The sequence below is a fragment of the Tursiops truncatus genome, chromosome 16 (assembly GCF_011762595.2).
Source record: "Tursiops truncatus isolate mTurTru1 chromosome 16, mTurTru1.mat.Y, whole genome shotgun sequence".
NCBI lineage: Eukaryota > Metazoa > Chordata > Mammalia > Artiodactyla > Delphinidae > Tursiops > Tursiops truncatus.
In genome coordinates this window covers 37741168-37754952 of record NC_047049.1, presented here as the reverse complement: position 1 = coordinate 37754952, position 13785 = coordinate 37741168, and the positions used below count along the sequence as shown (strand labels likewise).

Sequence of the window (13785 nt, the reverse complement as noted above, 5' to 3'; positions counted from 1 at the left end):
CATTGCCTAGATTGTCCTTACTTAATACCAAAAGAGACAAACACACAAATATCATAAGTAACTTACAACATGGAAAAATACATATTCTTACTAGTAACTAAATAGGTACGAAGTAATCTAGGGGGAAAAAACATTAAAACTGCAAACATAACAAGTTAGTTGGAATATTTAGAAACATGTATATTGTGGTAGCCTGGTAACTTGGCTCTGTCTTTCTGGAAAATGAACTGGCAATACGTAATAAGACTTAACGAAAGTTTATAACTTTTCATACTCAGTTGTTTCACTTTGGGCTATAGACCCCAAGGAAATACTCTGAAAGGAAATAAATATAAATAGATATTTGTAATGGTAAAACATTTGAAGCTACTCAGGTTAAGTAATGAAAATGAAGTAAGAATGATCTTTTGATTATTTACATTTTTATGTAGTATCAAAAGCCATGATATGCGTGATATCATTTAGTCCTCAATGAGGAAGCTGTGACACAAAGGTCCCACAGCTGGGACTGGAAACAAGGAGTTCTGTCTGGGCAGGAGTAAGACCTGCACTTGGAGTCAGGAAGCCTGGCGGTGTGTTCTGCGTCGTGCAGGTGTGGGACTTCAGCCGGTAGTTTGAGGATATGCAAATGGGTCACAATGCACAGTTTCCTCAGCTCCCGGGCTTTGAACAATAAGTGACATAATGCCTGTGAGAGTGGAGCTCCTACCATGAGCCTGAGAGGGTGATTACTGAGGTTGCTGCTTTCTGCAAGCAAACCTTTAAATGAATCTTCAAACTGCACACCGAGGTCAGGGAGGTTTGGGACACTTTTAATTAGCAAGACAGCAACGAAACCATAGCCCAACAGCAGTGAGGCCAAGTTCAAAGGCAACAGCAGAGTTGTCATTAGAGAAGGAAAGTGGATTTGTTTGCACTGAGGGGGAGGCAGGAGGATGTAGAGGGAATTCAAATCCACTTACTTGTTTGTTTGTTTATTTTAATTAATTTATTTTTGGCTGCGTTGGGTCTTCGTTGTTGCCCGCAGGCTTTCTCTAGTTGTGGCGAGCATACTCTTCGTTACGGTGCGTGGACTTCTCATTGTGGTGGCTTCTCTTGTTGTGGAGCATGCAGACTTCAGTAGTTGTGGCTCGCAGGCTCTAGAGCGCAGGCTTAGTAGTTGTGGTGCACAGGCTTAGTTGCTCTGCGGCATGTGGGATCTTCTCGGATCAGGGCTCGAACCCATGTTCCCTGCATTGGCAGGCGGATTCTTAATCACTGCGCCACCAGGGAAGTCCCACTTACTTGTTTTTGATTGAAGACATTAGGCACACATCAAAAACCTTTGAGCACTGAGGAACTCGTAAACTCACCTGCGCTTTCCAGCTTCCTCATTCCTCCAGCGCCCTCTCTTTCATAAGCCTACTCACTGTAGCACAGGCTCTGATTTTGCTCCAAGGGTGCCCCGCCCTGCCGTGAAATCATCTGAAGTCTTTTCCCCATGTAGCATCTTTTCTTCTAGTCACGCAAAACCAAGGCCTGCCGTGACCTAGCCTATCCCACCCTGAGTTCCAGAAGCTCCTTCATACTCCCCTTTAAGCATCTCCGATGGGAGTGAGGGGTAGATCTGGCAGAGATACTCACTGCAACCCTGGGCTGGGTGATCAAGTCCCATCTTTACTAGCTCATGAGGCTAACCTGGGGCAAAGGCCATCCTCATGCCGGTGACTAAGCATTCATGACTGAGACAGCCAGCAGGAGAGCAGTTAGTGTGGGGTGGGTAGAACAAGGAGGCTTCAAACTGGTGCACCTTGGAGAGGCATGTTACTGGCTGGGCTTTGAGTCAAAGAAAATGATAATCAGAACGGCAACAACATCCTCCTCTGCTCCTGTGCGTGCGTGCGTGTGCATGTGTGTGTGTGAGATGCCTCACCCCTACAAAACTGCTTTCCTATCCATTGTCTGACTTGATCATGACCCCCCCCACCCCGCACCTCCCCAGACTTTCCTTAGAGTGGCCCTAAGCCTTAGAACACTTCTAAATCTGGGTGACTTAGGCCTCAAACTACCACAATGTCTCCAGAGTAGATTAATGCCTCCTGGGCCTCATAAGCCTCAACAGCTTACCTTGTCATGTATTTTCTTTGAACTTTATATAGAAAATTATTTAATCCATTCAGCAGCCCTATGAGGAAACTATTCTTAGCCCCGTTTTACAGAACAGGAAATGGAGGATTGACGATGTTTATCACTTGCCCAGGGTCACTGAGCAAGTAGGTTAGGAAGAGGGTTTCAAACCTCTATTTGCTTGACGCCAAAACCCATCCTCTTGTGACTCCTGGGAGTTTTTCTGGGTCAGTGACCTGGAAGAAGCTAGGGATTTTTGCATTTTTTTCCCTTAGGAACCCAGAATAGAAGTATGCCACCAACTTTGTGGTTTCTGGGCCACTTCCGGTTAAGTGTCAGTGTTAGACGAGGTGCCGAGGACGTCTCTGTGCTCCTTTTCTACTCACAGGGAGGCATTTGTTCTTTAACATGTGCTTTGCTTTCCATAGAGAGAATCCTTTTTCTGACAGCCACTTTCTTTCCGAAGCTTAGAACACCATATACTCTTAAGAAGGAAGGAAGGGTTTCAACAAGGAAAAGAACAGTTTTCTGCTGCCTCACCCCTTTGCAGTTCAAATATCCTTCAAAACATCTGCTTCTATTTTATTTGTTTGCCTTTTGGAGAAAATCAAGGGTAAATTTGAGATAAATAAGAAGCAAAATATCTTCCCGAAAAAAAACAAAAAAGCCCCAGTACCTGGCCATCTGAAAAGATTTCATTTGTTTGTTTAAAACATTGTTGGAGTGATAGAAAATCTGGACAAACACCCATGATTAAGATGCAGTTAATAAAAACCAAAAGTTCAGAGATTAACTATTACATACTGTAAGAGAGTAGTTCCTTCCTGTGGACTCTGATGTTTTTGGAAAACCAAGTGCTTGTTGGGGAGGCAATTAACAAGATGATAACAAAGTTTCCACAGAAGACTAGCAAAGCCTGGAGTTTATTCTGGATCTCAGCCTCTAGGGAGAACGAACAGCCAAAAGAGAGGGAAACAACCCATCTCTGTGGACAAATTAAGCACCGGTGGGCATTCACGTGCACAGGTGGGCAGCAGCCCCTTAAGTCAAACACGCTGTGATGGGATCCGAGCCCTTTTCCACAAACGCAGCTGTGCTGAACAATATCATTCCACCATCTGAATCTTTTTTCATTTTTTTGGCTGCATTGGGTCTTTGTTGCTGCTCGCAGGCTTTCCCTAGTTGCTGGGGGTGGGGGGCTTCTCATTTCAGTGGCTTCTCTTGTTGCGGAGCACAGGCTCTAGGCTCACTGGCTTCAGTAGTTGTGGCACACGAGCTCATTAGTTGCGGCTCGTGGGCGCTAGAGCACAGGCTTAGTAGTTGTGGTGCATGGGCTTAGTTGCTCCACAGCATGTGGGATCTTACCAGACCAGGGATCGAACCAGTGTCCCCTGTATGGCAGGTAGATTCTTAACCACTGCACCACCAGGTAAGTCCCCCACCATCTGAATCCTATTAGGTATTTTCGTATTTGCTTAGTTTTTTTTTTAATGGTTCTTTTTTTGCATGTGGTAAAATTTACATGTAACAAAATACCCATCTTAAGTGTACATTCCCTGAGTTCCGGCAAATGCAAACACCTGTGTACCTCAAACCATTATCAGGACGTACAGCATTGCCATCACCCAGAGGCAACTGCTGTTCTGACTTTGCAAATTAGTTTTCCCTGATGGGGGATGTCATATAAATGGAATACATGTAGTTTTTTTGGGTAAGACTTCTTTGACTCAGCAAAATGTTTTCATTTATTATCATCCTCATTGCATATATCAGTAGCTCATTCCTTTTTATTGCTGATTAGTATTCCATTAGAAGAGTATTCTATAATCTGGGTGTTTTGTTTTGTTGTTTTTATCTATTTTCCTATTTGATGGACCCTTGGTTATTTACGGTTTTTGTCCAAAAAAGTTGCTAATCATATTCTTGTACGAGTCCTTTTGTGGGTATAAGTTTTCATTTCTCTTGAGTTAATGTCTATGAATGCAATTGCTGAGTCCTAAGGGAGGTAAATGTTCGGCTTTACAAGAAACTGCCAGGTTTTTTTCTGAGATGGTTGGACCACTTTACACCTCCACTATCAACATATGAGGGCACATGGGCTTCCCTGGTGGCGCAGTGGTTAAAAATCCACCTGCCAATGCAGGGGACATGGGTTCTAGCCCTGGTCCGGGAAGATCCCACATGCCACGGAGCAACTAAGCCCGTGCACCACCAACTACTGAGCCTGTGCTCTAGAGCCCGTGAGCCACAACTACTGAGCTAGCGTGCTGCAACAACTGAAGCCCGCGCACCTAGAGCCTGTGCTTTGCAACAAGGGAAGCCACCGCAGTGAGAAGCCCGCGCACCACAACTAAGAGTAGGCCCGGCTCGATGCAACTAGAGAAAACCCACACACAGCAACGAAGACCCAACGCAACCAAAAATAAGTAAATAAATAAAAATAAAATTAAATTAAAATTGAAAAACAAACAAAAACATATGAGAGCCCATCCTTGCTGACTTTAGATGTTATCAGTAGTGTCTCATTTTGGTTTTAATTTGCATTTCTCTCATGACTAGTGACATGGAGCCCTTCTTCATGTGCTTACGGGCCATTTGTGCATCTTCCTTTGTGAAGTGACTGTTCAAATCTTTTGCCCACTTTTATAAAGCGGGTTGTCTCTTTATTATTGAGTTGCAAGTATTCTTTATATATCTTCATGTCAGAGGATGGAGGGAACACATAGTGCCCCCTGAACTAAGAAGGCATCTTGAGACTGAAAAAAGTGAGACAGGCGACTCCATATAATCAATGGATCAGTTTATTATGGGGTAACTCACTCACAGGATGGGATCAGGATTGTGTCCACAACAATCCAGGAGCATTCACAGCTGTACTCCGTGCCACTGAGGGGCCATTGGGACAATTTTATATTAACCTAGAGTATGGGGGTAGGTACTTGGAAGCAGAACGTGCCTTTCTATGTCAAGACTTACGAATGGGTAATGAGTTTCGTGGGCATCAGGAATACGTCAGTGAAGGTTTTCGTCATTGGGGACTAACAGGGCATAGAGGAGAGGTCACCAGGTTCTAATGATTATTAAACAATATGTATTAACTACAAAGCCCTCGATGACAGAGAAGTGATTCACTTTACATTACAGTCCCTGGCAGGGTCAGCAGAAGAGCAGGAGAGACTGTTAACGGCCCAAGATGGCTTCAGTTATGCTAACAGCCATACACTTCATACAGTAGAGAGATATATGTCTGAGACCCACACTCTCCTCTGAGGGGCCCAGTTACTTGATCTTTTTGTCTGTATTTCCCCCTAAAATGTTGCCAGGAATTCTGCTTTGTTTAGTATTATATTTCCAGTGCCTAGTATGGCCCCTGGCACTTAGTAGGAGCTCATTTACATAAACATTTACTGAAAGAATCAATGAATGAACGGATGAACTGACTTGTGGGCCTGATATCCACACACAGTGTTCTTGAATTTAATGGCAGGGATTAACAAGGAAATGGAGAGAAAGAAAATTTTAATGTTTTCCTTGAGCCATAAAGTGTACTTGGCACAAAAGACCCAGGATACCTTCAGGGGATTTATTCACTCGGGGAAAAGATGGCTAGAATAGCTCATGGACTAGCGTCGTTTGTCCCCCTTTATGAGTCCTCTCGTGCAAGCCACCCCTGCTGTCTCCTATCCCGACCCCTTCCAAGTCTTGGGCTCTGACCAGGTTTGATTGATGGATGATCAGAGCGTCTAGCCTTGGAGAGTTTTAGGTAACTTAACCCAGCCGATCCCAGCTTTCAACACCTACCTCTCGGTTCCCGCTGACACTGATAATGCTGTTCCCTGCCAGCTGGCCCCTTAGTTGGGCTCTGTGCCTCACTAGCAGGCCCACCCCATGGGTGTGCACGGCCTTTCTGAGCCCACAAGGGCCAGCAGGGGGCTCCTTCCTCCTTGGTCTTGAAGTGGATTTCCTGGTGCTAATCCAGATGGCTCTCCTGCTGCAGCTGTGCACTGAATAATCATTGTCAGCATCCACATTTGTAGGGAACTTGGCCATTTACAGAGCATGTTCCCATCCATTATCTAGATAAGCCTCCAAACAGTCCTATGTGTATTCCCCTTGATGTTTTTTTTCCCAAAGGAAAGGCATAAAGAGGTGATTTAATTTGCTCCAGAATGTAAGAGTTGCCCTCATGTGACCCAGAGTTTTCTAAGACTGTCTGGGTCTTGCTCAAAGAATATTGGAGCTTTTTTTTTTTTTTTTTTAGCTCTGGCGGGTATACATGTACAGGGTTTAAAAGGCTTCATAGATTTTTACAGTTCAGCAACTTGGATTACATCTGTCATTAAAAATTTAATTACCATACCAAAGACACATGGGCAATTCTTAACCTTTTTATTTTTATTTAACCATCATTATGGTTTCCCCTGACCCACTCCCTTCCCCTTTGGATCACATCTTCACATATTACTTTTTTTAATGTCCACCACAAACTGTATTTATTGACTCATTTTACCTTTTTTTATTCATCAGACATGTACCTTCCAGTCAGAGTTTAGGGTCAGGCTCAGATAATCTGTGCCCTCAGGGGGCTGATTTTATTACAGCCAAAATAAATACATTCGAGATTTGAGTTAACCTCCAAGACTAATAACTGGTACATTTCCATTTCTTCAGGCCTTTATGAAAGATTAAAAAGTTCATACACTGACCCTTGGGAAAGTGGAAGCAGATTTTAGTACTTGTGAGAAAGGAGTCCTATTTCGGGGATAAACTCTCAAGTTGCTGACGTCTGTGTCTGGGTGGGAACAGGAGGGGTATAATGGCCTCTAACTCTTCGTTCTGTGATTGGAGCCTCTCCCAGCTCTCTAGAGAGGAGCTCAACCAGCCTCACCCTATTATTTCCTCAGCGGCTGGAGTATTTGGGCTATTTTCAGTTCATGCCCGTGGGACTTGGGAAGAGCATGCGTTTACTGAAACAGAGACATTCCCCTAACCATTACCTAAAGGTACACATTTTAATATGTCATGGAACCAGAACTTTTACATTGCATCAATAATTGCCTCATTCAAATTGTACTTTCAAAGGGCAGTGATGGGTATGCTAAAGGCAGTGTCTGTTTCTAAATTAGTAGAGTTAATTAATGTTACTCTGTGTGCCAATTATAAAAAAAGGAGTTTCTGTTAGGGAAGACTATTTCTGTAATCTGTTATTTTAGTATTTTATTATATGTATACATATGAGATTTATTATTTTATTAATTGAATGTTGTGCTTGCTCTTGTTTTGTAGGAGACCCAGCAGAAATCCACCAATGTTGTGTATCAGGCACATCATGTGAGCAGGAATAAGAGAGGGCAGGTGGTTGGAACAAGGGGTGGATTCCGAGGATGTACCGTGTGGCTGACAGGTATGCTGTGTTGAGATCTATATATTTTTTAATGGAAAACTGATGGTGACACGCAATTTTTAGGAAGATAGTGTCACTACATATTACATGTGTATTTCAACATTCGAAGGAGGCTGAGAGCTGTGATAGAAAGCCTGGGTGTTAGTCCTAACTCCACCCATCAGTGAGAAATAGGACTTCCATCAAGTCATGGAATGTCTCTAGTTCTCTGTTTTCACCTCTTTGGCAGGAAAGGATGGGACAAGTTGATTATGACATTCCCATTCAGCTCTAAGGAATTCTGTAGTTCTTAATTTCATGCCTAAACACATTTACTGGCAGTTATGAACGGGGCTCTCCTAATTTGACATCAAGCATTTGGCTGTCCATTAGAGAGATTCTTTATTCTTTTCTGATGTTTTAATATTCTAGGGGGCTATTTTACTTATTTTAAAAAATTAAAATCTGTGCAAGAAGCAAAACTAATGTTTTCTGCGTAGCTGAGTATTGTCCCTTGTGTATAAAAAAAGAACTCATTCCCACCGAGGTGACCAAATGAATCTCCCTTTTCTTGTGTTTATATAGCCCCAGAATGTCAAAGCTAAGGGTTAGTGACAGAACTGGAATTAGTCCTCGGCTGTTACCTTATACTCTGAGTACAAGGTAGAGGAAGTTGATTCCTGGGAATGCAGGCCCGACATAGGCTGGACTCAAAAGAAAAAACAGGTTCATTTCGTAGACATAATATTTCATATGGAGATGAACTCAGATGCAAAGATATGTCTATCCAGGTTATGAAATCAACTCATGTGTTACTGTTTGCTCACAAATGCTGATTTATTCTAACCTGAAGATAGTTCTAGAAAACACAACAAGCGAGGACCTGCCTTGCGTCTTTTCTTGGTATTCTGAGCCTTTCCTATTCCTGTCTAAAGCAGCCTCATTCTTCTCTTTCAAGTTATTTCCTAGTGCCTGTGGCACTTGCCCTTGGTTTCCGGCTTTCATTCATCCCTGGAAGAACAACTTTCCCTGCTTCCAGGGTGAGGCTAGACAGAGGGCAAGGAGGCTGCTGTGTTCTAGAAGGCAGATTCACCTGCCGCAATTCCTGATATGTTTCCCCCGCTCCCTCTGAGAGACGTGGCGTGCAGCAGTGAATAAAACAGTGTGCTCCAGACGTTTCCCTCTTGCTATGTGTTTGCCTTCATGAGATGTTTTGCCTTCACGTGTTTGTCCAAATTTTGAATCAGGACATACCCACACAGTCCATTTTTCTTTCTTTATTTTTGCGGTACACGGGCCTCTCACTGTTGTGGCGTTTCCCGTTGCGGAGCACAGGCTCTGGACGCGCAGGCTCAGCGGCCATGGCTCACGGGCCCAGCCGCTCCGTGGCATGTGGGAACTTCCCGGACCGGGGCACGAACCCGTGTCCCCTGCATTGGCAGGCGGACTGTCAACCACTGCGCCACCAGGGAAGCCCAAGTCCATTTTTCTTAATGTAAAACACCCTTGGAAAGACAAAAAGAACAGGTAGAAGAGAAAAAAAAATCTCAAGGGTATACTTCCTGTCTTTTCTTATTCTCAAAAAGCATCTTTTCCTAGTTTATTTTTTTATTCTCATATTACAGACATTGGATATTGACCAGGCAAATCAGGAGAAACCAAATACTTGAAATCTAGAGAGTTGGAGTTGGGTACCGGCTTCACCTACATTAGCTGTGTGATTTTGGACAAGCCAACCAACCTCTCTAAGCCTCGGTTCCCTTATTTGTAAAATGAGAATAAAGATAATACCTGCCTCATAGAGGTATAGGTAGAACAAAATGAAATAAAGCATATATGCACTTAGCACAAGTCCTGGTCCCTAGTAAAACTCTCAGTAAATGTAATTGGTGTTACTGCAATGTATTAAAATAAATATTCCAATGATCTATTTTAATAGCTAACTGTGTTAGAAATTTCTATTGTTTCTCTCATTTTCTGATGCAAGAGAACGTACCAGAGATTCAGGAGTCCCATTTCTCCTACCCCACAAGTGGACATAACTTTTAAGAGGAATTTATCACATGAATTTCTATCCAAATGCAACTGAATTACATAAAGATGTAACAGACAATGGCTTGATTTACAAAGATTGCCAACACATTCTTCACGTAGCCGTTTCTTCTAATGATCCTCTGTCAAAGCCAAGGGCATGACTTTAAAACATAACTAAAAATATGGAAAATACTTGTTTACCTTTCATACATCACCTTTCTTTCCAAGTCTCTCTGTTTTGCATCCCTTCTTTGCTCTTACTTTTTCTTTTTCCTCTTTCCCCCTGCTGTCTTCTCTGTATTAACAATTTCTTGACTTTCTTTTCTGCCCCCGTCCTGACTTTTCCTCTTCCGGGTGCTGTCTGACAGTGGCTTGGCATCACTGCATTTTTCTTCAGGTTCAGAGGTCTTTAGAACAACTGAACTTTTAGAGGGCTCCTTTTCCAGGGTGGTTCAGATTTTGAGCTCTTAAGTAATTTTGGCGGGTAGCATCTCATTCCCTTTCTGCTTACATTCTCCCTCATGTAGAAATTATAGTGTGTGTTCCCAATCACTGTGCTTTGAAACCGTGGTAAAAGGCACCTTGTAACTCCACTCTCATGTAAAGGCTCCAGACGCCTAAGAGTATATGGCAACTCTAACTACATCTACAGCGTAGCTCAGGGTGGTTCTCCGTCTTTGTGTTTTGAGAATCATTTTGGAAAATCTTGAAAACAAAAGGACAATATGTTGGTTCTCTTGTCAGATGGGTGCCTAGCAGCATCTACAAGGGAGGTGGGCCTCCCAGTCTCCAAGGGCTGGCTGTCCCTCCACTCCAGCTGATTGCTCTCATAAGGGGATATGAGGACACCACTGCCAGAGCCTCTGATTTTCTTTCAAGAGAAGCCATCATCTGAATTTGTATGCACAACTTTCTAGTCTATAAAATACACTGCGGGCAAAGTGTTACCAACTCAGGTCCTTGGACTCCTTAATCAATAGAAATTGATAAGAGGCCAGACAAGGGATTCAGGCAAGGCTTTATTGAGGTCCCTGCTGCAGCAGGAGGGAGCGAAAACAAGAAACAATCGCCCTTGCTCACTCCTGAGGTGGGGCGAACCGGTTCCTTAAATGGGATGCGAGTAGGGGCAGATGGGGGGTCAGGCTGGAGCGGCGGCTTAGGGGGTCTGCTGACCCTCTTGGTGGTGCTGTGTGCCGGAATCATGCGCAGTACCCTGCTTTTGCTGCCTGCACCTCAGGAATGGCAGCTGGTTTCTGGCCTTTTTGTATCTTACTGTTTATAATTTGCCCCAACTGTGGCCGCGTGCAGGTATTTTTAGTCCCTTATAGTTTCTTTGTTTTCTGTTGCTCCAGGAGACGTTTGTCCAGGTGCGAGCACTGTGGTAAAGGGTCCCAGGTCCCAGCCCATCCCAAAAGCAGAACACACCAAGGACCATATGCAGCCTGCCAAGGTCTCCCTATTGACGAACGCCTTTTGCTTTGAAAGGCTATAATCCTAACAAGGGACAAATAGTTTTTTCAAGATTTGAAAGAAATGCTAGTACTTGACTTGTAGTAAACTTTGCTTTTTCTAGATTTGAATGGTTTTGATTTGAGGGCAATCCAGTGATTGTAAGGAGGGTTTAATTATGCTTGAATTAGGTAAAAATTAGGATCAGTTCACAATTCGGATCAGAGCACAATTTATAATCTTAAACAGTCAGAGACAGTGCCTGTCCTGTCGTGCCCATTCTGAACAGGTCTCTCTGGTGCTGGAAAAACAACGATCAGTTTTGCTCTGGAGGAGAATCTTGTCTCCCACGCCATTCCTTGCTACTCCCTCGATGGGGACAACGTCCGTCATGGCCTCAACAAAAACCTTGGATTCTCTCCTTGGGACAGAGAAGAAAACATCCGCCGGATTGCTGAGGTGGCCAGGCTGTTTGCCGACGCTGGTCTGGTCTGCATTACCAGCTTCATTTCTCCTTTTGCAAAGGTAAAATGCTTTGGCAGTGCACACGATTGCCACACATAGCACCAGTGCTCTCAAGCTGCCAGGATGAGGACCCAGCGGAGGGGAGGACAGAGGAATGTCATACTTCCAGTCTCCCCCACTGGCTCTCCTTCCCCCACTTACTCCCTCATTTCCTCTCTTTAATATTGGTTACATAAAGAGAGTCCCTTCATTTCCAGATGCCAGGGCACCAGGTGACATAAACCCTTCCACTTTCACAATGGTAAGGTACACTTGGCCAGAGTTGAAAGGAAGAGAAAGTTAAACCAGAAAAATTCCAAAGCTCAGTAATTTTATTGGGTTGGCCGAAAAGTTCCTTCGGGTTTTAACCAAAAAGCCCGAACGAACATTTTGGCTAAGCCAGTATTTCTCCAGAAAGTCAGAGGCTTTAGCTTACTAAAGAAAACAGCAGTTCATCGCCAATGCATCAGGTTATGTGTGTTTAACGTTGAAATCAACGAGGTGGAGAGTTACTCCTCTTGTTTTAAAACAGGAAATTTCTGTGAATTACATATAAGACACCATGTACTTTGAACACATCCTTTGAATGAAATGCTGTCATATTGCCAGCCCTGTCTTTTAGTTGGGATTCTTTCCCATTTTCGTTTGTTTGTTTGTTTGCTTTTTTTTTTTTGGAAAGTACTTGGGAGAGTTGTTTACTAGAGTGAAATTTCTGGAGTTTCTCTAAAGGGCTAGTTTCCTGACATCTCTGAAGAGCTCAAACCCCAGTGTTATCTTAAGGTCATGGAACACCAGAGCACACAGTATTTTGTGATGAAGAATTTCACTATGAAACCTCTTCTTACATTCTTTTTTTTTTTTTTTGCCAAGTTTTTTTTTTTTTTCTTTTCTTTTAAATTTATTTTTGGCTGCGTTGGTTCTTCGTTACTGCACATGGGTTTTCTCTAGTTGCAGTGAGCGGGGGCTACTCTTTGTTGTGGTGCACGGGCTTCTCAATGTGGTGGCTTCTCTTGTTGGGAGCGTGGGCTCTAGGCACGCGGGCTTCAGCAGTTGTGGCACGTGGGCTCAGTAGTTGTGGCTCATGGACTCTAGGGCACAGGCTCAGTAGTTGTGGCGCACGGGCTTAGTTGCTCTGCGGCATGTGGAGTCTTCCCAGACCAGGGCTCGAACCTGTGTCCCCTGCATTGGCAGGCGGATTCTTAACCACTGCACCACCAGGGAAGTCCCTCTTCTTACATTCTTAAAGGTAATTATTTTCCAGGATCGTGAGAATGCCCGCAAAATCCATGAATCTGCAGGACTGCCATTCTTTGAGATATTTGTAGATGCGCCTCTAAACATTTGTGAAAGCAGAGATGTAAAAGGTCTCTACAAACGGGCCCGAGCTGGGGAGATCAAAGGTAGGAGAGCCAGTTCAGCGGTATCTTTGCCACTTACTTGTGCCACCAATTCTTATTAGTCTGTGCCCAGAAATCTGTCTGAAGTTTCAAAAACCGTTTTCCAAAATTGCATATAGTGCACACAACTTTTTATCAAACCGTAATATCTTCAAAATGTCCATGGGCTAGTTAAAAGGTGGGCTTGTATTTTTCAAGAACTATCACCCCAGCCACAGCAATCAAGTTTAGAGAACTAAAATGGATATGTGTATGTGTGTAGGAGGAATCTTTCAGTTTTCCTCCTGTTTTCCTTTTCCATTCTAATCAGCTGCAGAGGGCTTGGACTCAGACAGATTTTGTTGATAATCGGGACTTTCTGTATTGAAACCACAGCTGTATATGTTCTTATCTATGGCTAGAGGGCAAGGATAGCTGTTTGACCTTTTCTGTTTTAATCTGAATACAGCAGTTGAAAACATTATTGCAACATGTGTTATGTCTTAGTGAGTAAAAAGATTGTTCTGTTGGTGCAGATGTGATTTTCAGCCTTCTGCCTTGCAGGGTTTACGGGTATTGATTCCGATTATGAGAAACCTGAAACTCCTGAGCTTGTGCTTAAAACCAACTTGTCCTCGGTGAGCGACTGTGTGCAGCAGGTGGTGGAACTTCTACAGGAGCAGGTGGGCGGACTGAACGTCTTTTTTTTTTTTTTTTTAATAGTTTTATACAGTCATAAAAGATCATCTGTTTACTGAAGTGTTCTTTTTATAGTTTTCATTCCAAACTGTTACCAAGTCTGCTTCATTTCAGAACATTGTACCCCACACTATAATCAAAGGCATCCACGAACTGTTTGTGCCGGAAAACAAACTCGACCAAGTCCGAGCTGAGGCCGAAGTGCTCCCTTCGTTATCAATTACCAAGGTAAGA

General features: G+C 43.5%; 2 protein-coding genes across 2 annotated transcripts in view; both read left to right on the top strand.

The window, feature by feature from the left end:
* The window catches only part of MINPP1 (multiple inositol-polyphosphate phosphatase 1), a 167470-nt gene extending 159966 nt beyond the window's left edge, over positions 1–7504 (top strand). The window contains exon 5 of the mRNA XM_033841718.2: positions 7393–7504. Within this exon, the coding sequence (XP_033697609.1) occupies positions 7393–7441 (49 nt within the window). The 3' untranslated portion in view covers positions 7442–7504. The remainder of the gene's footprint in view (positions 1–7392) is intronic.
* Positions 1–13785, top strand: part of PAPSS2 (3'-phosphoadenosine 5'-phosphosulfate synthase 2) — a 79680-nt gene that overhangs the window by 43382 nt on the left and 22513 nt on the right. Inside the window, exons 2-6 of the mRNA XM_019938306.3 lie at positions 7393–7510; positions 11262–11497; positions 12738–12876; positions 13417–13535; positions 13666–13779. Of these exons, the coding sequence (XP_019793865.1) occupies positions 7393–7510; positions 11262–11497; positions 12738–12876; positions 13417–13535; positions 13666–13779 (726 nt within the window). The remainder of the gene's footprint in view (positions 1–7392; positions 7511–11261; positions 11498–12737; positions 12877–13416; positions 13536–13665; positions 13780–13785) is intronic.